The sequence below is a fragment of the Camellia sinensis genome, chromosome 10 (assembly GCF_055761805.1).
Source record: "Camellia sinensis isolate YWXY chromosome 10, ASM5576180v1, whole genome shotgun sequence".
Taxonomy (NCBI): Eukaryota; Viridiplantae; Streptophyta; class Magnoliopsida; order Ericales; family Theaceae; genus Camellia; species Camellia sinensis.
Genome location: NC_138970.1, coordinates 25,043,374 through 25,068,698, shown reverse-complemented (window position 1 = coordinate 25,068,698; position 25,325 = coordinate 25,043,374). Strand labels below are relative to the sequence as shown.

General features: G+C 34.5%; 2 protein-coding genes across 2 annotated transcripts in view; one reads left to right on the top strand and one right to left on the bottom strand.

Moving 5' to 3' along the window:
* The window catches only part of LOC114276545 (putative serine/threonine-protein kinase PBL7), a 38,360-nt gene extending 35,727 nt beyond the window's left edge, over positions 1 to 2,633 (top strand). Inside the window, exons 9-10 of the mRNA XM_028218324.2 lie at positions 1,876 to 2,025; positions 2,305 to 2,633. Coding sequence (XP_028074125.2) covers positions 1,876 to 2,025; positions 2,305 to 2,400 — 246 coding nt within the window. The 3' untranslated portion in view covers positions 2,401 to 2,633. The remainder of the gene's footprint in view (positions 1 to 1,875; positions 2,026 to 2,304) is intronic.
* Positions 2,634 to 4,746: 2,113 nt separating this feature from the next.
* On the bottom strand, positions 4,747 to 24,744 carry LOC114276543 (alpha-L-arabinofuranosidase 1). The gene is made up of 18 exons (XM_028218322.2): positions 24,438 to 24,744; positions 21,877 to 22,078; positions 21,403 to 21,457; positions 20,249 to 20,460; positions 18,967 to 19,088; positions 18,728 to 18,875; positions 17,915 to 17,984; positions 17,542 to 17,687; positions 17,372 to 17,417; positions 17,201 to 17,253; positions 14,947 to 15,091; positions 9,977 to 10,095; positions 9,753 to 9,824; positions 9,530 to 9,633; positions 8,573 to 8,629; positions 8,277 to 8,469; positions 7,509 to 7,655; positions 4,747 to 5,012 (listed from the first exon to the last, which is right to left on the bottom strand). Exons 2-18 carry the CDS (start codon positions 22,042 to 22,044, stop codon positions 4,863 to 4,865), a joined length of 2,007 nt encoding a protein of 668 aa, XP_028074123.2. The 5' UTR covers positions 22,045 to 22,078; positions 24,438 to 24,744; the 3' UTR covers positions 4,747 to 4,862.
* Between the last annotated feature and the right edge of the window lie 581 nt (positions 24,745 to 25,325).

Below are 25,325 nucleotides of genomic sequence, written 5' to 3'. Positions count from 1 at the left end.
CGTGATTCGCCGTCGTTGGTGCATCGACGTTACCGGCGCCAACCTTTTTATATCACCAAATTCGCTCTCTCTCGCTGGAGGGATGAGGAGGAGAACATAATTTGACTAATGGCATCTCTTCTCTCTCTTTGGATTTTTATGATCATTGGATGGTGTCTTCAATAACTCCATACTCTCTCTCTCTCTCTCGCTCTGTGCGAGCGTCCATGGCTGCAAACCAGATCGACTCATTTTCATGTGACCCAACCGTGACACACACAGAAGACCAAACCCAGCTCTCTCTCTCTAACAGAGCTCTCTCAAACTCTCGGCACCTCTCTCTCTCTCGGACTTCCTCCTTTATTTTATTTTTTATTTCCACCACCTCCCTTTCTTTTTTTTTTTAAACAATATTTTTGAACAATCAACCCAACAAACCATGTGCTGGTTTTACCCAAATCAATGGGCCACCCTACACCCAAATCAATGACTCTTTCATATTTTATTAATCTAATGGCTGGCACCGTCATGGGTTGGTTTGAACAAAACCGTGGGCTCCATTATCACTTTATTTTATTTTATTTTATCTTCTTTTTTTCATTAAAAAAAAAACAAAAAAAAAAAAACAACATCATCCCTTTTCTCTCTCGAGATTTCCTTATTTTCACACTCCGTTGGTGAGCTTTTCCAGATTCCTATTCCCACTACCTTCTTTTTATTTTATTTTATTTTTTCTATCTTTCTTTTTTCATCAATATTTCATTATTATACATCTCAGTTGGTGAGCCTCATCCCTTTTTCCATTATTTTCTTATTATTATTATTTTTCCACCACAAAAAAAAAAAAGAAACATTCCATTTGTTTCAACCTCCAATAGGTTTCTATCTTCAAACCTATTTGAGTTTGAGGGGGGTTATACATATATCATGGTGAGCATGGTTACACACCATGCGAACCACCCAAGCCATCCCATGGCGCGCTCCCTAAGTCGCCTCCTCGGTGCACCACCACAGCTTCTATAACGGTCCGGCATGACCCCGTAAACTGTCCCGACTTTGATTCCGGTCAGCTTCTACAACGGTTCGACACGACCATACAGTGTCTTCTATACCAGTCCGACACGCGTCATACAGTGTCTTCTACCCCGGTCTGCTCCAACCATACAATGTCTTCCACACCGGTCTGACACGACCATACAGTGTCTCCTATCCTATTTTATTTTATTTTATTTTTCTACTCTCTCCAAACTCAAGTTGGTTGGTTCTTATCCTCCTTGAGTTTGAGGGGGGCTATTAGAATATAATATGTAAAGTGTATGCTTTCCCCTTTCGGTGGCCCTTTCCCCTTTCGGTAACCACTTTCCCTTTAGGCCATGATGTTGTTTTGTATAGTGTGTATACCACTTAAGCCATTTTTCTCGTATATAAAGGAGACCATGTATAACATTCAATAAATCAATCAATATATACACAATTTATTCTCTCTTTCTCTATCAATTTATCTTACAGATAATAAATCCTAAATGTAGGTTCTATTGATAAGTTACCCAAGTATTAGATGGGGTGCAATTCTTTCCCGTGTAAGTTGCACTCCATAAAAATTCTCACTTTTTGTAACTGTTAGTCATACTTAAATTGGTAGTTTTTCCTGTATTTTGCAAAAATATGTGTAAGTTTTTTCTGTGTAGAAAATCACAATAAAAGTTACATCCCACAAAAATTTTTACTTTTTATAAATATTTACTCCACTACCTACTTATTCGCCGTATAAATTCATAAATTTACAATGAACTGATACACATTTAAAACCAATCGATTCATATTTGATTTTCATTTTCAACTAACATAAAAAAATAAAAAAAATCGATTTTATCTTACAATTTGTTTGTTATATAGGGAAGACCACTTGTGGAAGAAAAGAAGTATCCAGAATTAATTGATCCAATGTTGATAGAGTCACATAACCTTCATCAATTCTATTGGATGGTCCATGTGGTGGACAAATGTATCAAATGGGAACCTCGTAGAAGACCCTCAATTGACAAGGTATCAATCAATAAGTCCTAAAACATTAAAACTAACTGTGTACAAGTGCAAGTTTTGTTGGGTGCAAGTGATATTTATACCTAGTACAAGTGTAGTGTATACACAAGTGCAAGTTTTATTGGGTGCAAGGATTATGAACACTTGTCACTTGCATCATACATATACTGCACTTGCACTGAGCACAACTTATATATATATATATATATATATAGTTCTTTCACTACAGAATTCATAACCACATGTTATTTAATTGATCTTGGATGATATATATTGCCACAGATTGTGACTACTCTTTCATGCATAGCTCAAGGCTGCAACATTGACTTCTCTTCACCTGATTCTCAAGGCAGTGAAAATAATCATCAATATGTCTGATTATGAAAGAGCCATCAATCTCCGACATTAATTAAATGATTAAAGTTTCTCTCAATCTCTCTCTCAGTATAACGGTAATATCACGTCATTAGTAATATGTAATATCCTCAACCAATAATAAAACTATATAACAATAGATTCTACTATTCAGATGTAATTGAGTGTTCTAAAATAATTTGTAACCATGACATATACAATGTGAGATATATTAATTTGTTATTGGATAGTGATACTACTTATCGGTGATCACGTGATATCATCATTGTATTAATTTTTTTTTTCCTTCTCTCATGATACACTACCATGAGATAATGTTCATGTAAGTTGGATTCTAAAAATATCAATTGGCATTGAGGCTGTAAATAGCTTTAAAACTCAATAGAGGACTTCTCAAATTGGAAGCAAAAGTATTTTGAAATGCCTCATCGGATTGATGTACCAGTGTTTATGTATTATTATCAAGTAATTACTGATTCTTCATTTTCAGCATCAAGGGTTTTTGAATGGATGTAAATGTTCACTGGGAGACAAATTTAAAGACAATTCATGATTCGGGGATAATTTTTTTTAAACAATAGTTAAAGGGCAATTCTTCTATTTGTCTAGAAAATGAATTGGGTAAATTATACTAGTAGTCCCTACATTTGTTTTGTGTCATTTTGATATCTATATACTTTTAATTAGCTCAATTTTGATCTTTAATGTTATATTTTGTATTAACTTAGTCTAATTGATAACATTATTAGTGTTTTTATTATCATTGAATTAGTTGAGATTAACTCATTGAGTTGAGCAAATTTATAATTTTGCCCCTAAAAGTATGCCACATGCCATGCATGTTTTATTAAAAAAATGTTAGCAATTATAATCAATTAGACAAACTGAATCAAAATCATAAATTCTATTAAAATTGAATCTATTAAAATTATAAAAATTAAAATGACAACAAATCAAAATACAGAAACTACCAACTTAATTTATCCAAATAAATTTTTGGACCAATTTTATCACTAATTGCAAAAAATGTTGACTTTCTCTCCTATTTAATATGTCAATTCAAAGAGGGTCATCCTTATCTAATTTTAGCAATTTTAAATTTATTTCTTTTATATGTAACTGTCATTCATATATTTTTATTTGATTGATTTTATTTATGAATCATTTGAAATCGACCTTCTGATAGGAGGGAATAATAAATAATAATAAAAATAATTTGGGTTATTGTACCGTAAAATTAAATAGCGACTCTAAGCATATTGGATCCAAGTGAGCCATCAGATTATTTGTCTTATTAATTCTTTTAGCCTATGTTATTTTTATTGCCTATTTTATCCAAAAGTCATTTTCCCAAACACTCCCATAATAAATCGGCTAAACTATCAATAGATCCTAATAGTTAAATTTATTTTTTATCAAGTCCTATTAAAAATAAATCTTAATAAAATCATTATTAAAAATAATTTTTTATGATAATTTTTCGCATGTCGTTAAAAATTGATAATTAGTAACTTTTTGTGTCACAATTTTATAAATTATTGCTAAAATTTACAATTAGTAATACTTTTCTGTGACAAAATATTCAAACTAAAGTTAAAACTTAGTGACCTTTTTTTGTCAATTTTTTTTTTAAACTATAGCTAAAACTTATAATTAACGACTTTTTTTTGATAATTTTTAAACTATCCTTAAAAATTAATAATTAATAATATTTTTTAATAATGTTTGATAAAAAAATATCATTAATTATTATAAAACCTATCAGTCAATAAGTTCAAATATTAAGACAAACACGTAAATCTCCCCAATGGATCCATCATGGGCTCGGATAAAGACTTTCTGGATGTTGGTCATTGGTTCAATTCAAGTTCGCTTTCTAAATCAGTTGAAAAGGGTTTGAAGAGAGCAAACCTGCAAAAACTATGGCCTTGTTTGGTTTGTGTTTTGGAAAAAATTTTCGTACTTTTTATCTCAAAACATGTTTCTCAAATACAAACCAAACAAGGCCTATATCCTCAAGCCTACACATCAAGCGAAATTTGACACGCTTACATCTCCTAATTACCCCTATCAACTCCTTTCTGGATTCGATCTTGCTAGCCATTGAATGGGTGATTTTAAGTGTTGGCTAGAGTTGAGATAAATTGATGGTGGTGGTCGTGGTGGAGGAGATGGAGGAGTGGAATTTACAAATTGTAGGTCTCAAGAGTTCAGGGTTTCGGCTATTTCAGAGTCGAGGGCAGATGTAAGCGACAGGGGAAGCAAGGCAACTTCATATTCAATTAAGCTTAGAGACCGGCATTAAGGGAGGTAAAATGAAAGAAAACCTATCAAAGGGACATTTACAACTTAGGCCAAATCTTTGTTGAAAAAGTACCCAAAAAAAAAAAAAACAAGCAGTAGTACATGTTTAGAGAATGATACGCCAAATCATTCTGCGATTATTACAACTATAATTTATATTCTCAATATGAAGATTTACGGATAGAATCAGTTCCTGGCATCCGGAGATTGTTTGATTCTATTTGCAAATCGAAGGAAGTAAAAGAATGTGGAGACAGTATGACATTCATGTTCACACCAGCACCGTCAACTGCGCTTTTGACAGGACTTACCTGCATAAAATTAGAACCATAAATTTCTAAAGATTAGAACCATTCATCCATAATATATACATTTCTCAATATCTGCATGTTTTTGAGTAACATGAACTTCAAACAGTATAAATATGTAATTTATTTATATGACTTGTGTGTCACCATGGAAGAACTCAAGAAAGAAGATAGAACAAATATTGCAGACAAGTTTAATGAGAGTAGTCTTATTAGAAAATAAAAAATATGGATAAAACAAATGCTAATGAACATTTAAGAAACAAATGGCAACTACTTGATGAATTAGCACAATAGGAAAAATAATTTTAAAAAAGTATCAAAATTAGTTAATTGCTTGAATGGTTTGCCGGGAGGATACTAGAAGTAACAGTTTTTCGCAAGATTATCCAAGAGTAAATGGAAATTTCGAATAACATTGGGTGTGCGCGGGTCCAGCTAAACCAAGTAATCTGACCAGACCAACTGACCTGTGAAGCTTATGGACGGTTTCGATCATGATTACAGTCGGCTATGGATTTGACATGTTTACCCGTGCAATTTGCGGTTCAAGTAACGGATCACATATTGTTGAAACCGATCAAAACCGGCCGACCGAATTATGCTTATCAATAACCTTATCCCTCCACGTGGCATCATATAATTAAATCCTTAGATTACACTTATTCATCACTCAACATACTGACCAACTCATTCACTTGATTTGAAAGACTTTACAATTTTCATCTTCTTTCATTTTTTCCTTAACCTTTTTTTCTCTGCAACTTCCCCTCACCATTTTTCCTTCATCGTTTTCTTCCCCCCCCTCCCCCCTCATCAACTAACGACTCGATGTTTTTGCGAAGTCATCACCATCAGGACTCATTACCGAACTCATCATCATCGGAACTCATTGCTGACGTCGGAGGACTCATGGCTGAACTCGTCATCCTCCCTCCCCCTCTCATATTTGTATTATTCAAGTGGAGGCATTAAAAATGTATTTTTTTTTAAATACCTCTCTCAGATCTGTATTTTTTCTAGTGAGACATTGGATTTTTTTCTTTTTTATATACTTCCTTCACAGATCTATGTTTATAACTATATGTATATATCTCATTTCTTGCTTCAAATATATTTATATTTTTTTTTACATCTCCGAATTTCTTGTTTCAGATGTGTTTGTAGACATGAATTTTTCTCAATTTTTCTTCCGCTTCTACTTTTGCGGTTCTACATTCACCCGCCCGACACCAACCACCAAACCCAAGGCTTGACTCGGTCGATTTGAAGGGGAGATCGGTCGATAGCGGATAAGAAGACTCTCAACCCGAAATGTTCGGTTTGGATGATGGGTCAAGGGTAAACCCAACCCGACCCGTGCACAACCAGTAGATGAACGAAGTGGATTAGCACTCTTAAGTTGGTTTTATGGCATTATCATTAATGAGGTTGACAGAAATTAAGGATGTGTTTGTGTTTTGAGATAAATTTTCAAAAAAAAAAAAAAAATTGGAAAGAGAGTTTAGAAATTTTTTTGATTTGTTTGGTTGTATATTTTGAAAATAGTTTTGTAATTTGGGAATTTTGGATGATTTGATATTTCGTTATAGTTGAGTAAATGTGTGTGAGATAAAAAATGATTGAAAATGAGAGAGGAGAAAGAAAAAGTCATTGATTGATATGTAGGAGAGAGAAAGTGAATTTGAAATTTTTTTTCAAAAAAATTAAACCAAACAAAATTTGAAAATTTTTTCTCAAAAATTGTATCTTGAAATACAAACCAAACAAGCCCTAAAATTTGAAGGAGCAAAAATGAGATTTTGGTAAAAGTGCAACGATTACAGTGAGATTTTGACGAAAGTGTAACGGTTCTAACGAGTCGAATAAAATATTATGTATGGCTTATATGATAAGTTCTGTAAGCCTTATTAACGTTAGATAGACGGAAGGGTGACATTCCAACTTAACTTAAAAGGATAAAGGATTGACTGTCACAATTAAAAATGGAGGGGCCAAAGTGAGATTGTGATGTAAGTGCAAGAGTGCCAAGTGTAATTAACCCAAACAAGTAAGGGTGTGATGATTATGAGTTTTTTGCTCATAAAAGGAAAATCTTATTCATGTCATGTAGCAAACCACCAGAAGGTAGGATAAGACTTGGCTGACTCGAGTTAATTGCCTCTATCATATTTTATCCCCACATCAGTTAAGTCAACAAAATCTTAGGTTTACTATGAGAAGAACAATTATCTTAGATGCACTATCGACTCAATTTTTTGGCTAGATAAAGACAACAATAAGACAAATCGGTGCTTAATCACTGCATTAGTGAAAGGGCTTCCATGCACTTGTATCTTTTATATTCTATACCTATCCATTTTCCTAAAATGAAGAATCGGGACAAGGGATTCAAGCCAAATGTGAACAACACGTGTGAAATATAGAAGGTACAAGTGAAATTCTAATAAATGACTTGCTTTCCTATTTTTGTATGGTGATTTAAGATGACGTAGATACCTTTTTCGGATCTTTGAAGGAATTCTCATCCATCAGATTGCTAGATGCAAGTACATTCTTTGTTGATCCAAATGATAGGAATGAGTTTGGTGCCAATCCATCAGTTGAAATTGTTAAATTCACAGCGTTGATCCCAAAGTTAACTACCTGGAAAAAAAGAAAAAAAAAAAATTAGCCCAAATAAATACTGAGACACGTAAATGAGATATTAAAGCAAATGAGTTCACTTTGATTATTAATAAATAGAAGGCAGGCTGTTTCTCATGTCCAAAAGAAAGGGGGGGGGAGGGGGGGGGGGGGCTGACGATGCACCTAATGATTTCAGATCGACTGATTAAACTCCAAAAAATCATTCTTGACTATCTTCTTTCATTCATTTAAAGAAAAAACATAAGAAGAAGAAGAAAAAGAAGAAGCTAAACACACAAGACTCATGACAGATGGTTAACCATATGATCCTGTTCTTTTTGCACTTCATATTGCCTTCTACGTCCACCATCTATAGGAAAAATAATTTGATAAAGTAAACGAGTTGGTTGGGTCCATTTGTCCAACCCATAAGGCAGTATCCAATTCAACCCAACCCGTTGTTTGGGTTGGGTTGTTTTAAATATATAACCTGTTTTGACCCTCCCAAACCAAACCCATTTTCCACCTCTAGAGATTACTAATTATAACAGCAAAGTTGAATTGGTGGGTAGAGTATGCTTTTAACAAGCAGTACAAAACATAAGAATATTCTGGGGTTTGATATGAGAAAGTTAAAACCTTTATTCTTAAATAATTTTTATCATTCTCTGACCAAGCAATAGCAGAAGCAACTAGCGAGCTTGAAGAATTGGCCTTTAGTGTTGAATTAAGCAGAGTTGCACCACTTGATTCTATGAAAAAGTGTTGCATCCAATAACTAGGAGTTCCATACTGCTGGAAGGAGTTAAAAACAATAGCATCCGGGTTCCACCTTTAAGAAAGCAACACTACCATATGAGGATAATTATTACAAAAGAACACCATGAGATAACATAACAGTGAAAAGGTTTTAGAGAAAAAGAATGAAAACATGCCTTCTGTCATTGGTATTCACAAATAGAGGTGCATAGCTTGCCATTTCAACAATATCGCTGCATTTGAGGGATCAAATTCAAATCGTCAGAAATCAAAACAATATATCATGAAATTGAGACAAAAAAATGAGAGGAGCTATGATGACTATATATATGTATGTATACACAAATACATGTGTGTGTGTGCGCGCATGTCATTTACACAAAAATGAAAAACAATTATAACAACTAGGTTCCACTTCATTTTCCAAACCAGTGAAGCAATTTACTTGACCATGAAAAGGAAAGAATAAGTGCAAGTCATCACACTTCAAGATACTCTGGAATCTGGATGAATTATCTTCGTAGACTAAAAAGTCTGAGGCAAAGATTTAGCGAGTTAATAAACTTGTGCACATATTACTATTGAACCTTAACTACCTTAAAAAGGGAAGAAAGGCTTTGAAGCTGACTTCAAGATATTTTCTAAAACAGGATGCTTGCCCTCCCACTAGCATGAGCATCTATTAGAGAAGCTACTTTGGTCATATTACTGATTAGGACCACAAAATTGATCAGATACCATTCCTGAATCCTGAATATTTAAAGTCATTTTTACATATAGGGAAGTAAGACTGATGGCATGTGTAATGCACACCCACAACCAATATTGTCAACACAGCCAAATGTCAAGGGGCATAAATCAGCTAAACATCTCCTATAAAGGTGGCAATGACACGTTGACAATCATACATAAATAATTAAAAAAATTAAGGTTTCCTTTTTGACAACATAGCTTAGACTTTGTCAAACCTGTCGTTTCTAATGTTGTACGAGTATATGAAACATGTTAGGAAGGAACATATACGTGATATTTTCAACCAAAACAAAAAATATCTTATAAATGCACAGTTTAAGCCAAAAGGATGCACATCGACAAATAGTGAAGAGCCAAAGTCTTGGAAGAGTACAATTTACCTGTTCCTTTCTACTCCAATAAGGAAACCAGCCTCGGCTAGTGCCGCTAAAAGGCTTCCTGTACCAGCATCTTTTCCAGTCACAGCATACTCACTTACAAAAGCCTGAAAATCAATTAATGGCAAGACTATTCACAAGCATTCCCCAAAGCCTTCCTTTTTTCTTTTTTCAAATATATTTTCAGAACCAGTTTCATTAACAAATAAAAGGAAGATTAACATACCTTCGGACCACTACGAGATGTATGATCAAATTTATGAGCCAAAGAAAACACACTGTTTGAATCGCTGTAAATCTAACCAACAAACAAAAAATAAGACAAGAATTCTTGCCATGTAGCCAAACTGACGAACCAATGATTAACATTGGAATATAAACAATTTATATGGGGAAAAAAAAATGAAAGATGAAATATTATTGACATATGTACCCAAGTTCAAATCTCACATGATAATCATAAAAATCAGCAGGGTGATCCAATTGTTGATTAGACCCATCACAGTTTGATATTATTTTGATGTCTGGATAAGCAAGTTTTATAGCATCATAAAACTTGAGGTAATTTCCTGGCACATAAACAAACAGAAGCATGTTAATACATCAAGAAAAATCCATCTTTCATAATTTTCACAATATTTCACATTTGCTTGTAAGAGATATTGATAGAGAGAGAAAGAGAATAAATTGTATTATTGATTTATATCTATTACAAGATTGATTGATATTGTGTTATGTATTACAACTCCTATATATAGAAGAGAAGGTGGTAGTAGGTGTAGTGTAGTGGAGGTGGTAGGTGAAGTGGGTGCTAGTGGAGATGGTAGGTGGAGGAGCAAATTGGTAAATTCTAACAGCCCCCCGCAAACTCAAGGAGGATAGAAACTAACCAACTTGAGTTTGGAGAGAGGAACAAAAACAAGAAAATACATAAAAAAAAAATATAAAAAAGGATAGGAGACACTGTATGGTCGTGTCAGACCGATGTAGAAGACAGTTTATGGGGTCATGTCGGACCGTTGTAGAAGACAGTTTATGGGGTCATGTCGGACCGTTGTAGAAGACAGTTTATGGAGTCTTGCTGGACCCTTGTAGAAACTAACCGGAATCAATGTCGGGACAGTTTACAGAGTCTTGTCGGACCCTTGTAGAAACTAACCGGAATCTATGTCGGGACAGTTTACAGAGTCTTGTCGGACCCATAAAGGAGCTAACCGGAATCAATGTCGGGACAGTTTACAGAGTCTTGTCGGACCCTTGTAGAAACTAACCGGAATCTATGTCGGGACAGTTTACAGAGTCTTGTCGGACCCTTGTAGAAACTAACCGGAATCTATGTCGGGACAGTTTACAGAGTCTTGTCGGACCCATAAAAAGTCGCACCCTCAAAAGGTGTGCCCTAATTTTTCAAAAAGGCGTGCCATCAAAAGGCGTGCCCACTTTATCAAAAGATGTGCCATGAAAAGGCGTGCCAATTTGTCGGGCGGCAAGAGGCGCGCGATGCGCGTGGCTGGCCCTGGCTATTTAAAACAAGGTTGAGGCGAAGGCTGTGCATACGAGTCTGAAACCTCTGAACGCTCGGAGAGCTTGTCTCTGCAAATCTTGAAACACCCGGAAACCAACCCTTCTCTGAAACACTTAGCAACTCAAAAAACATGGCCTCTTCTTCCCGTCCAGCTACCCAGAACCTGCTCACGCTCTTTCCAGAACTGAACGAGCCCACAAGAGAAATAACTGGTGCGGTGGCCAGTGAACCGCAACCAAACACCTCTGGTTTTGCTCCACTGAACTTTCCGATGCGGTCTGTGGAGCAAAGAATGGCAGTGCAGTCGGATGTGGAAGCAAATCAGTATACTCTGAAGTCATGCGTGGAAACCATGACGGCGGTCACAAATTTGTCGAACCGGCTGCAGAGTAGGACAAATGAGGTGCAGCAATTAAACTCCCAGCTGGCTCTGCTCCAACGCATGTATAAGGATGCGCGAGCAGAGATAAGCGTGCTAAGGGCAGAAAATAAGGAGCTGAAACGGAAGGCCACCGTGATGTTTCGATTTGGAGGGCCGCCATATGCTGCAGTGGAGGAGCAGGGAGTAGTGATCATGCCCAGTGGAGGGGGAAACACGGAGGCAACACCGGCAAGGGCCGTCCAGGACGGAGGCAAGAAGAAGAGACTGGCGGCAGAGTAGAGAAGGGAAAAGAAAATCCCACTGTGGGTGTGGTTGTGTTTGTTTGTTTGTTGTTGTTGTTGTTGTTGTTTTTTTTTTTTTTTTTTTTTTTTTTTTTTTTTTTTTTTTGTGTAAAATTGTGATCGGGGTGGATCCCGTCATAACAAAAATGATAAGGTTGTGGAATGAAAACCGAGATGGTTGTTTTTTTTTTTTTTTTTTTTTTTTTTTTTTTTTTTTTTTATCAATGTTTCATTATTATACAAAAGATAGAAAAAAAAAAAAATAAAATAAAATAAAATAAAATAAAAGTAGGGATAGAAAAAAAATATGTTATAATAATATAAAATAAAGAGAGGAAAAGTGGACGGGTAGTTGTGGGTTGTATTGGTGTTGTATAATAATAATAATAATAATAATAATAATAAGAATAAAAAAAAAAATAGGTATGGTGGAATGTTGGGTCAAAAAAAGTAGAATAGAAGAAAATAAAAAAAACAGGTGCACATGGGTTGGAAAGAGTTGGAAAGAGTGGGTGTAAAGTGAGAGAGAGAGAGAGAGTATTTTAATCATTGAGAGATGAATCTTTTTTTTTTTTTTTTTTTTTTTTTTTTTTTTTTTTTTTTTTTTTTTTTTTTTTTTTGAAAGAAGAAAGATAAAATAAAAAAAGGATAATGGGATGCGTAATAATGAGTCGGTGGGGGCGGTGTGGTGTGTTTGCAAGTTCCCACGTCTGCAATGCTCTGTAAAGCAGGTTTCCATATCAAATACAAGCTGTTAATTTTAAAAGTCCACTTCTTATTTTTTGAAGAGCATAAGCTTTGAGCTTTTCAATCAAAGCCTTGAAATCTTAGTAAGAACGACCACCTTCTTCGACGGCCCTCTTAGCCTTAATACCTATTTCCTCCGCTCGTTGCCTCATCGTCACCGCCGCCGGTGAACCACCCATGAGAAAAGTTATAGCCGTGGTTAACTCATCCATGCCCACCAAAGGGAACAACGGCCACGAGATCAACGGTAAACCGGCGGTGAGGCTTTGACAGAACTGGAGGGGGTCAGGGAGAGAACCGGCGAGGGACATGGAGGGGAGTTTGGATTGTGGGTCGCTGATAGAGTTCTTGAAGCCTTCCAGACACTTGACATCGTCTTCAATGGCGGTGATGAAGGTGCAGAGAGAAAGGAAGAGGATGAGAAGGGTTGGAGAGGAGAATGTGAGGTGGGTTTTCATGGCCATCATTGATGAAGGTTCGAATGCACTGTTGGGGAGGTGTGACAGCCGGCGGAGCTTGTCCACGGAACATTTGTTGTCCAAGACCAGAACCACCTGAGGGGCATATTGGCATACAAGGAGAAACTAAATGTGCCACTGCAACTGGACACATTTGAGAAAGTTGAGCCTGAGATGGGTTTGTTTGTGTTCAATCAAACTGCCGAGAGAGAGAATGATGGGAAGGTATGTGTAGAAAATAAACGGAATAGGTTGAGTTCCGGCGGGCGGCTAAGGTGAGGTTGCCGCCCGCCGGGGAAGCGAAAATATTAGGTTCTAAACCTGCTCTGATACCATGTAAGAGATATTGATAGAGAGAGAAAGAGAATAAATTGTATTATTGATTTATATCTATTACAAGATTGATTGATATTGTGTTATGTATTACAACTCCTATATATAGAAGAGAAGGTGGTAGTAGGTGTAGTGTAGTGGAGGTGGTAGGTGAAGTGGGTGCTAGTGGAGATGGTAGGTGGAGGAGCAAATTGGTAAATTCTAACATTGCTTTTTTAAGGTGTGATTTGATTAGAAGGAATAATAGTTTTCACCACTACAGTACTGTATGCACCATGCTATTGAAATACCAATAATAAGGCCCACTACCCATAAACTAGTTATTAAATAACCGATAAAGCAATTCCATGAAAAGCAGGATGGTTATTGGCACTAAAAGGGTCATAATAGAGATGTCTCAAGCAAAAAAAATTGAAGCAATATATTTTAATAGCGACTTAAAGTGATGATTAATACAACTTCTATTGGCAAGATGAGAATTACAAATCAGAACGATGGGTATTGCAAAAGAAAAATTAAAGGAAGGCAGAATGATGTTTCAGACTAACTTGGTCATTTGAAGATTTTTGAGAGAGACAACAATATTATTCCAAGTGCACAAAATATGAAGATCTCAGAAATTCCCTAGGATGAAGCTTTATAAATTCTACCTAAATTTAGAGAACAAAACAGATCATGCAAGGCAGACCAGTTGTGTCTTATAATGTCTTCAAACACTACTACACATCTCTTTTCACTCTCCAAAATTTTCTCAACATCAACCATGAATGTGATTTTCAAATTTTAGCACAAGATTAAATAAATGGAGATTTTGCTGCGATTATAAAGCTTAGTTGAGACTTGATCAACACCACAAGAAATTAATTTTGTAGGATCCATCTCAAATGCAATCCAAAGCGCACTGACCCTTGCTCAATCATGTTGTCTCAACTTCACTTTCGTTCAATTTGTTTGACATTCAATTTTTTTTCTCCATCAGATGTGCGAATCTAACCATTAGTCTATGCAATTTCCATCTTGATTTTAAAACCAAAGTAGAGTAGAGTCAATCTAAAAGCAAAACGTGTAATTCTGAAAAATGATAAATCCTTGAATAATGGGAACAAGATTAAAACCAAAAAAGTGAATTGTCTACACACGAATTATAACAATAAAACATTTTTCAAAAAATTTAATAGAACTTAAAACCAACAAAAAAATAAATAAATAAATAAAATTGAAAGCAGTTCATAGGTTAAACAAGACATGCATGAAACTCTTGACCCCCCAATTTTGTAATGAAATTGCATACACACAAAAATGATCAAGGGAGTAAGTAACCTAGACATTTTTACTCATACAAATAAATGAAGCAGAAAAAAAGAAAGCAGCATGGAAACATGGTAATTTTCTTGTTTAACTCCAATGATAAGTAATCCCCCTTCCCCTTCAATTCCCTCACCTCCACCCCTACCCAAAGACCAGCACTAGAATCCCATGATTGGCTGGATCACAAAAGGGGAGAGGAGCTCAATCATCTTCATATATCAACTGTAGACTTTGTGCAGTAATTTCTTAAAGGATATCAGCTTTCAATTGGAAAAGTCGTTTATGAATTATGCTATATATGTTTTGTAAATACATGGGTCATTGATGTCATTTGATTTGACAATAAAATATGTTACCAGACAATAATGACTAAAAAAAATGCATACCACGGTAATTCTTCTTCCCACAGTCTTCATTCCCAGAAGCAACATATCTCAAGTCAAAAGGTTCCGAGTGTCCCATTGCAGCTCGAACAGAACCCCATGTTGAGTCAGAATCACCCCTAGCAAACTCAATACTATCGAGGACTTCCTACAATCAAGACAAACATAATTTAAGAATGAAATATATTACAACAGAGATTGCAATAATATTACACCCAGTGAACGGGGCTTACTTTTGGAGGACACAAACAACACAAAAGCTTCAACAAGATGATACCTTATAGTAACACCGGATACTTAACATGATACTAATAGATTCTTAACATGTATAGGTTTCATAACTATAGCAAGAGTGTTTGTCATATTCCTCCACCAAAAGTCTAACTAAAAGAATTCATTAATCTAAAGATCAAAACAGAACATTCATGTTAAGAGATGAGTTATTACAAGTGCCTGATTGATCATTAAAAGATAACCGGTCACAGCCGTATCAAGCCAAATTCATAAAAGCTTATCAAAGTCAAATGGTTTTGACAATGGATTAGTATATCAGCATTTAACCAACCACTTTCAACATCACAAAGGTATGAATGAATTAAGCTAACCTGTAACAACATCATTTTTATCTAATAACAAGTAACCTTGTGTTTTGACTCTACTTTTACAAGTCACAAGTTTTTTCTATTCTTTATTTCACTTGGGTATATTAATCCTAGCCTTAATTAGAAGCTTTGTTATCAGAATCTTACAATTCGCGATTCGATTCACGATTCGATTCACATTTTTTGCAAAATCGATACAAATCTATGGGTGACTATTTTGGAAGTGAATCTCTAGTGAGTCACATGATTCATGATTCGATTCACTTTTTACGATTCATGCAATTCTTGAAACTATCGAGTCCGATATATTTTTTACTTTTTATTTCTCTATCTTTTTATTGAAAATGACATAATACAACTTTTAATAGCATTTAGGTCTCGTTTGGCAAGTATCCCTTTTAGCAAAAAAGTCAAAAAATTACTAAAAAAATCAAAAAGCCAACAACCCATACCAAAAAGTCAAAGATTCCCTTTTCTCTCTACTTTTTGCACATCTTTTCGTAAAAAGCCAAAAAGTCATCCCAAACATACTAGTTTTTTTATATCGCATTTTAGCCAAAAAGCCAAAAAGTTACTAAAAAAGCCTGTTTCCAAACGAGGCCTTAGGCCTCGTTTGGCAAGAGGCTATTTTAGCCAATTAGCCAAAAAGTTACTAAATTAGCCAAAAAGCCAACAACCCATACCAAAAAGTCAAAGATTCTCTTTTCTCTCTAGTTTTTGCACATCTTTTCGTAATTAGCCAAAAAGTCATCCCAAACATACACGTTTTTTTTATCTACCTTTTTAGCCAAATAGCCAAAAAGTTACTAAATTAGCCTGTTCCCAAACGAGGCCTTAGTACCAAAATAATCAATATATGTACATGATTTATTGCTATTTTAGTAATCATAGAGTTTTTAAAAGGATCCAATTCAGTAAGACGCAACATGCTTTTAACCTTTATTCTTATTTTTTTTCTTTAAATAATCATAATATATCTTCTAAAAATGTTTAAGATTAAAGCAACTTACACCATGAATTATCTATTGCTATTTTATTAAATTAAATATAGTTGCATATTACATGGGAGAGGTCAATTATACATTTGAAAATGTTTTAGACTTTAAAATAAAAGATCCTAAATAATACTTTCTTATTATTTGGTCATTGTTACTTAGAAAAAGTATGTACACTTATTGTCCAAATATTAATATTGTTGTCAAATTATTATTATTATGGAAATTAAGAATTTATCTTTGTTTACTGTCTTTATTAAAAATGGTTGATAAGAAATATCTAAAAAAGGGAAAAAGTAATATGTTGATCTTACATAGAGACCTTTGTTAACTTCTTCCCTATTAAACTACATGATCATCATTCAAAACAACATTTTCATTGACTCAAGTCTAAATATTTTATATTTATAAAATATATTTAACATCCAAGTTTGTAGATATATTTTTCCAAGTGATTTAGAAAAAGTAACCGAATCTTTACGATTCACGATTCGAATCCTGATTTGACAACTATGATTAGAAGCATGATTAGCATTAACTTCTAATAACATTCATGGCATATCAAATTAGAAAGAATAATTTCGGCTTATTTTCAATAACTACAATATCTGATTAGTTCAGCAGTTCTGTACATAGGAAGCAGAAAATTGCCAGACATACTTGCAGAAAAGGTGAAATGCTAGAAGTATCCACTTGATCATTATGGCTTATTCCTGTGGAACATTGAACACCAAACAAATAAATAAATAAATCAAATAAAAATAAATATATTCATTGACAAAAGAAAAACTAAAAAACAAAAACCAGAAAATAGAAGTATTTGGGGAATACCATTATTGAATACCCATACCGGTGCTGCACCAAGGTCTTCTGCAAGCTGCAGAAGCAAATACGCGACAAACAACTTAAGAACCAATGCAAGCCAAATGGTAACACAAGACAAACACTTGAAATACAAATTAAAAAAAAAAAAAATATTTAAAAAAAGCATAAGAAATTACCTGAAGAAATTCAAAGTAACCAAGTCCATCATCAGTCCAGTAATTCCAAACATCACCAAAATGTCCAGGTCTCTCTTCCCAGGGCCCAATAGTTTCTTTCCAGCGGAATGCATTTCGTAACCATTCACCTTCAACGAAACAGCCACCTATGCAATACATATGGAATCATATTTTCTGCATTAGTCAGTCTTGGAATTATAAGGTCCCAATAAAATATAGTGCCAATGCACATGGATAAATTCAAAAGATTAACATAGAAACAACAGAAAAGTAATTGAGGCTAACTACTGTAGCATTACTTTCTTAACAGACAACATCAAGAGTTCAGCATCTGACTTTTTTAAAAGTTTTTAGACAACAATATCACAAGTACCTGGAAATCTGATAAATCGGGGTTTCAAATCTGCTAGCATTCCGAAAAGCTCATTTCGGAAACCATGTCCCTGTGCCAAGATAAAATGTTGTCAAAAGGGCTACTAAAACTTGAGGAGAAAAATGAGCTTGAACTATAGATAAAAGATTACACTCTGCACTATGTAAAGATCACACTTTGACATGGGCACAACTAAATTCCTATAGCTACCACAAAACAACTCAATTCTGTAACTAGACAGAGTTATAACTAGGATTATATTTTAGAGTCTTTCAAAAATCCAATCCTGACCGACAGCCAACCCACAAATTACCCAACAATTTTTTTTACCAAAAAAGGAAAAAACCCAGTCCACCATATCTCAATATCGCTACAGCTGTACCATGTAACAAAGTCTGCAAACCCGAAACGTATCCTTATGCCACACGAAATCTAAAGCCAGCCATTCTACCTCACACACAATTCCAAGCCATTAGCCGGAGGGAAATGATGGGGAACAATAAGGATAAGAATAAAAGCCTTATTTATCTAGGAGTACTATTTATTATGGAAGTTGGGTTTGTTTAGGATTAGTTTGGTTTAACTATATAAATGGCTTTTATGTGATGGATTTATCAGACTACATATGATATGAATATTGATTATTGAATCATTGATATTGAGATATTTGACTTTGGATTAGTTTATAAATCATTCCTTCCTCATTCATCTTCATCTGACCCATTCTACATCACTAAATGTATTCAAACAAAGACACTAACATCCACACAACTAAGACCCTTTTTATGGAATTGTATATCAAAGATCACAAACCTTGTATGTGTCCAAGGGCATTGCTGACACCTGGTCGAACCATATGACTCCTTTTTTGCTTGTTGTCAATTGTAGTCTAGAGTTATGATTGGTATCACTTGCTACCAGAAGAACCTCAGCCCTTGTCCAATTTGAAACATCAGCAGCTCTGCAAGGACAATGTATGAACTCTAAATATCCATAAAGATAACTATGTTATAAAATTTACTGAAGTTTATTAATGCCCAAATGAAGCTCACATAATGTTATCAGTAGCCTGCGTTCGGAACCCATTGGAGCCAGTCAAGGATACAGATATATTTACTGACTGTAATGAACGTATATACAGAACTACTTTATAGGTCTTCCCTTGTTCAATATTCTGAAAAAGAACAAAATCAAAGGATCCAAATGGCAACAAATTAGTGAGATATTAGTCGAGATAAGTTGCAAAACTCTAAAAATAAAAAAATAGAAAAAAAGAACATGCTAGAGCGGATAATGTAAACTGAAAACTCGTGCAATATGCTAATTCTTAACAACTATTAAGTATAGCACGAAACTGACTTCTATAAACCGATGACAATTTATTCGACAACTGTCTATAATAGGACGACAGAATTATTTAGGATGAGCTGCTAGGTTGTAAATTGGAGGATTTTGCAGGAATGGTGTAAAGGGGGCTATAATTCACAAATGTATGTACTTTCTGTACAAGACAATAAACTGGGGGCCAATAAGTCCCATTTTTGGAGACACAAAATCAAGATAAATGAAAGAAAACCTATGAAGATATAATGTTTGAGGGACAACAGGGCAATGAACATATGAGATACAAAGACCAATATGAATAGGATAGTGTTTTGGCCTTGCATGGGTCAATTCTCTTATCAAACATGCTTCTGAAAGTAAAACTAAAACTTGTGCATTTTCTCATGGTTGGCAAGAAAAATAGGTTAAACTAATCACATTCTAGGTTCTAATTTGAGAAATCCATATAAACTTGTAAGCTCTAAAAGCTCGCCCCCATCAGAATGGCTTCTGGCATAAGCAGTAAACACATGCCCATTCCAATTTCACATATCACACGAATCCATAGAGTGCATTTATTCAAAATTTATTTATGCATGGGAAAAATGAGTCAATTCTGCAGACAACATAATAAATCAAAAAGGGATTAGGAGACAGAAACTGAACTTTCATGTACATGTCAGATGATAATAATAATTTATTTTTATCTTACCATTTGCATGAGATGGAAGATGAAGCTCAACATGCATAATGTCAAGCATACTACTGTAACTGCTGATTTACTTCCTAACTAATTTTGTTTTGCTTTTCAAATATTTCAAGTGTCTATTACATGCCAGACCAATGTCATCCATCTAAAAGATGTCAATCTTAAGAAAGTTCAGTAATTGTTGAGGAAGTGGCATGCCAGACGTTGGATATGGAAATTCTTAATGAGTGTGTCCATGCTATATAGAGAAAGCGAGCAAGATCCATGGTGGCAGTATTGCAAAATAGGTGGCAACTTCTTACCATGCCCCAGAATCCAGGATTAAAAATACCAACTCCTCCAGTTGGACAGACTTTGGTGCCTTTGCTGTCACAAAACACCTCCATCCGAAGTGCAACTTGGTTTCGATCAAAGCATGATGAACGGTCAGTTGATACAATAAGAGAGGAATCATCTCCAATGACAGACCAAGGGTCGATATTGGAGGGAGTGTTAAGGCCCCCAGATTCAAAACCTGAAACACAGTTTTAATGAAAATCCATAATGTCTATATATCCACGTGACTATGAAATGAGACAAGTATATTTCCAACTAAAGAAAGTATATAAAGCCCCCTCTTAAGCACAACAAAAAAATGTAACAATAGACACTGTAATTTTAAAGGACCTCCTCATTTACAAAGTAGTGTAAGGGAAAAAGAAAGGTAATGAAGTGCCAATGCTAGTTGGGCCATGCAGACAGACAGACAGACAGAAGCACAGAATGCAGCTGCAAACACACAAAGCATTTAAGCATAAATATTGTACCTTACCAATTGCAATTAGCAATAGTAGGTACATCACCAATCCGCAGACTGAGGTAATAGGTCTCTATCTGAATGAAAAGTTCCAACTTCAAAAGGTCTAAGCAATTTTACCGGAAACCAGGGAGAGGGCAAACTGCACATGGAATGGCTGGGTTTTGTTGTAGGTATCACTTTATGTGGTATTGATAATATAATGAATGGATTCAAAACAACATTCACTAAGTGAGTAGTAGGGAATAAGTAATAAATCACAAAGGTACATAGGATAGGAATGGTGTATGTCTCTATCCAGCAGACAGTTAGTGTTATCAAACACAGTATTGAAGGAGGACAAATTAGAATTCCAGGACTGTGCAATAGTAGTTGTACAAGGAATTCTTTCAGAAGAAAAAAGCAAGTGTAAGAATCCGCAAAATCACAAACATGTCTCTAGTATCCTTATTAATAACTAAGTCACGTTTAAAGTTTTTAACCACTGCCATCTGCAGTCTAATGACTTGCGTCCTAATCTTTTCTTCAGGCTCATTAAGGCGTAGTAGGCTTATTGATATTAACAACCGACTAAACACAACCACAAATAAAAACAGATACTCATTTGTATTTCTTTGATTTTCTATTTCCTAAGAAGACTCAAGAAGATTTAGAATAGACCTCTGTTGCTGACAAGTTCTGCCCACAACCCACCAGCCCCGGCATGGTTAATTTCCTGCAAGATGGCATTTCAGAGAATTGTCACTCTCCACCATGAACTATATAAACAGCAAAATATCAAGTGGATCGGATATAGGTACCTATCAGGTCTATAAACTCATATGTTCTTTCATAACAAAATAATACAAAAATCTGACATAGACTTGTGACATGGATGCAAAACTCCCAATCCCTCATCAGATTGATATAGGGCATCGATGAAAGGCAAGAGAGCACATTTAAATGAAAAAAACAGACAAAAGATTGATTGAGGGTTGTACTATATAGTAGTGAAAACAAGAAGCAATTTACAAAAGAATCACAGATTAGGAAATCAATAAAGGCAGTAATAACAACTATAACAAAAACGTATATAGAAAGCAGAAACCACGGACCCCTTGTTCAAATATCATCAGAGTGAGTGAACAACCTCACCTCAAAGAATATGCCAAATAGAGTTTCGGGTATCTTCCATCCAGATGCTTCAGAAGCATTTACAAACAGCCATGCTGTCTCATTAGTATCAACCTCAATTGCAGAACACTGATACAAGACACAAAACTGAATAAGGAAGCCCAGGATAGCTCTACGGAAAGAACCCATTGCTTCCTTCAGCACATTCAATTTTCACAGCAGCCTATTAAATGATGGACAAATAAGCCAATTCAGATACATTCTAATCACGGGGAGAACCACAAAGAGCAATACCTTCCACTATAAGCAAATTCTTGAACTTACAATAATTATTTAGTTAATAAATATACATCATATTTTGAGTGAAGTGATCCATTCAATGGAATATATGTAGGCAGGTCCGAGTCTTCCTCGGTTGAAGTACCAAAACTCTGCCTCCTTTATCTTCTTCCTACCATCTGGGGGAAAAGGATGAGACGGCATAGCGTGTCATTTCGGAACCATTCATAAGTGCGCCCTTTACAAAACGGAGAGACTAAGACCTTCCTTGCGCATAGACAAACCATCTTTAGTGAAGTCTCTTCTTCCCAACCTTTATCACTAAGTGAGAGTTATAACTTGAGTTCTTGAAAATGACTCTTGGGTTTATAACTCTCACATTAATGGTAGTGGAAAGGTACCACTATTCAATGAATGGTTCCAACAACCCACATCTATATAAGCAATGCAAGTGTAAAGGAAGCCATCATCCAAAATTATTACACATATCGGGATACATAGAGAGAGAGGATTGAAGATCCACTCAGAAAGGGCTAGTTGGATTGTAGAACTTGACACCATGAGCAATGTACAACCCAGAAAATTGACTGGCATGTGATAATTTTACGTTTGTGTAATAATATGTTTATTATTTATAAATATTATTTTTCTATCATCCACACCAATATAATGTCAACAATATTTAGATAGAATAACCTACAAGATGATTTTTGCCACAATCAACAATTATAAACATTTTTTACTTAACACAAAACACTATGGTAGCGTTTGGTAGAGTTTTGTAAATGCGATTTGAGAGTATGAGTTGTATTTTGAGTTTGTGTGTTGTGGAATTATGATTTGAGTGTAGAAAATTTGTTTGGTAAAGAGTTTTGAAAATAGTTTTGGAAAAGAGGTTTGATTTGAGTGGGGAATTATTGATGTGACATTTGATATGTGATACAAAAATTTACAACTCATAACTAAATATACAATTCAAAATTATTTTAAAGCACATAAAAAATTTAAAAATTTTCAGAAAATATTTGTCCCGATTATGTAAATCAATTGCAAAAAAAAAAAAAAAAAAAAAAAAAAAAAAATCTGGAAATCAGCCGGACATCCGGGTGGACATCCGGGTGGTCATCCGGGTGGTCTACCGGGTGGTCTTCCTTTGGACAGAAAACACGCCTGTGTGCACAGAGTTCTCTGCAGAGAGTGTAGAAAATTGATTTGAAAACGTAACCAAACATCATGCTCCAAAACACACGTAGAAAATTGATTTGGGAATACAAACAAACAGAGCCTATGTGTTTTTATCCCAAGTGTTTATATCCAAGTACAAAACATCAAAGCTTTTAAAGGCGAATGCACAACTCAAGGCATTTTACCCCTCATGAGGCAAGGCGTAAGCATTTTGAATTTAAAATTTTAATATTTAGTAAATAAATTAAATATTTTAAAATAGTAAAAAGTGAACATTCACTGCAAAGAAGGAAGCTTGCCTTCTTAGAAAGTGAAATTGACATTTTTAGTTTTAGTGATTGAGTTTTTTACTTGAGCATTAACTGTGTGTTTTTTTCTTGATTAGTCATTTATTTAATGTTCTTTATAGAATATAGTTGCAAAAGGGGTCTTTCTTTTTTATTTATTTATTTCTATGTTTAAATCATTTACTAGACTAAGTTTAGCAAGACCCTAAGACAATCTCTTCATATGCATACTACTCATATGCTTATATGCAAGGCACACTTACGGTGGATGTCAAGAATTTGCATAGTATAGCCTAAAAATGAAAGCTTTGATGCATTTTACCTTAGGCCAGTCTCAGTAAAACCTTTTAAAACTATGCGAAACATGATTAGCAAAAACTATTTACACAAAAAAAAAAAAAAAGAAAAAAAAAAAAACGCAATTGCTAATCACACTTTTCCATAGTTTTGAGAATACATTTTGTCCATACACTATTGCTTGATTTTGAATATATAAATAAAAATAAAAAAATAAAAAATAAAAAAGTAGGCACTTTACACCAGCAGAGAGAATCAGACTTACAAATTGCTGACAAATTATTGAAAATTAAAATGATCGATTACAGTGAAAAAGAGAAAAGTCAAGTAACGACTACTGGTAACCCAATCACAGAGCATAGAAATCAACGATTAAAAAAATCACTGGTACAGACCCAGAATTACTATAAAACAAACTATGATCAATCAATCAACAACAACAACAACAACAATAGATTAGAGAGTAAAACCTAGATTACAGAGACATGTTGAAATGGATAGAAAGATCAAATTTTCCATCAAAACAACAATTACCTGAAGTGAAGAGTCGGAGAAACAGAGAGAGAGTGGGTGTGAAGAGTGATGGATTGGGTGGATATGTATATGCGCGTGGGTATATATATAGTATATATGAGGATAGAGGAGTGAGAGAGTGTGGGTGTTGCTTGGCGTAACAGAGGCAATGAAGACTTTATACGGATGGAGTCTTTGCTTTCACGTAAGCAACAACAGCGACTACCCCAAACAGAGAGTGGGTTTGGGTAAGTTTTCTGTTTTTCCAAAGTGTGTTTTTGGTTTCTTTACAACGCAATGCAATGCGTGTGACTTAAATAAATTAAAACACAATAAAATGCTTAATATATATTAGTTGTATTCTTGAGCACGAGTCTTTTTCGAAATTTGTAGCATTTAAGCCAAGTTTAACAATTTAAAAATAATTTATTTTTTTATCTTTTTTTTATCATATTATCTCTCTATTTTTTTACACAACTTTTCATAAAAAGATAAAAAGTACACTTATTTAAGTAATCTCAAACAACTCCTAAATTCAAGTCTTGTTTTATTTTATTTTATGTACGTTTTTTTATAAATAGCTAGACACATGATATAAAGAGAGACAAAAGTTTCACGAAACTAATTTACGTGTATACATGTATAATAGTAGGGCTAGGTTTCTCTTTAGTTTAAGATCGGACTGGAGAGTGTTGTTAGGCTTGTGGGAGCCTATCATAGGTCCTATTTTGATAATTTAAACTGTTTAATATGTAGAATTTATCGAGTACCTTATCTTTATAAAGAATCACGTTGATCTGATATTGATAACTACTTGATCAGATTAGATTTTTGTCAACAGTAAATATAATTTTCAAAATAAATTGTTAATAAAAATCTGATCCGATCAAGTAGCTGTCGATATCAAAT

Excerpts from the sequence above, each read along its gene's own strand:
- LOC114276543 (XM_028218322.2), bottom strand. The coding sequence starts at position 22,044 with ATGGGTTCTTTCCGTAGAGCTATCCTGGGCTTCCTTATTCAGTTTTGT. Across the intron at positions 15,092-17,200 it reads GCATTTCACCTTTTCTGCAA|GAAGTCCTCGATAGTATTGA; the intron begins GTATGTCTGGCA and ends TCTTGATTGTAG. Across the intron at positions 10,096-14,946 it reads TGGGAAGAAGAATTACCGTG|GAAATTACCTCAAGTTTTAT; the intron begins GTATGCATTTTT and ends TTTATGTGCCAG.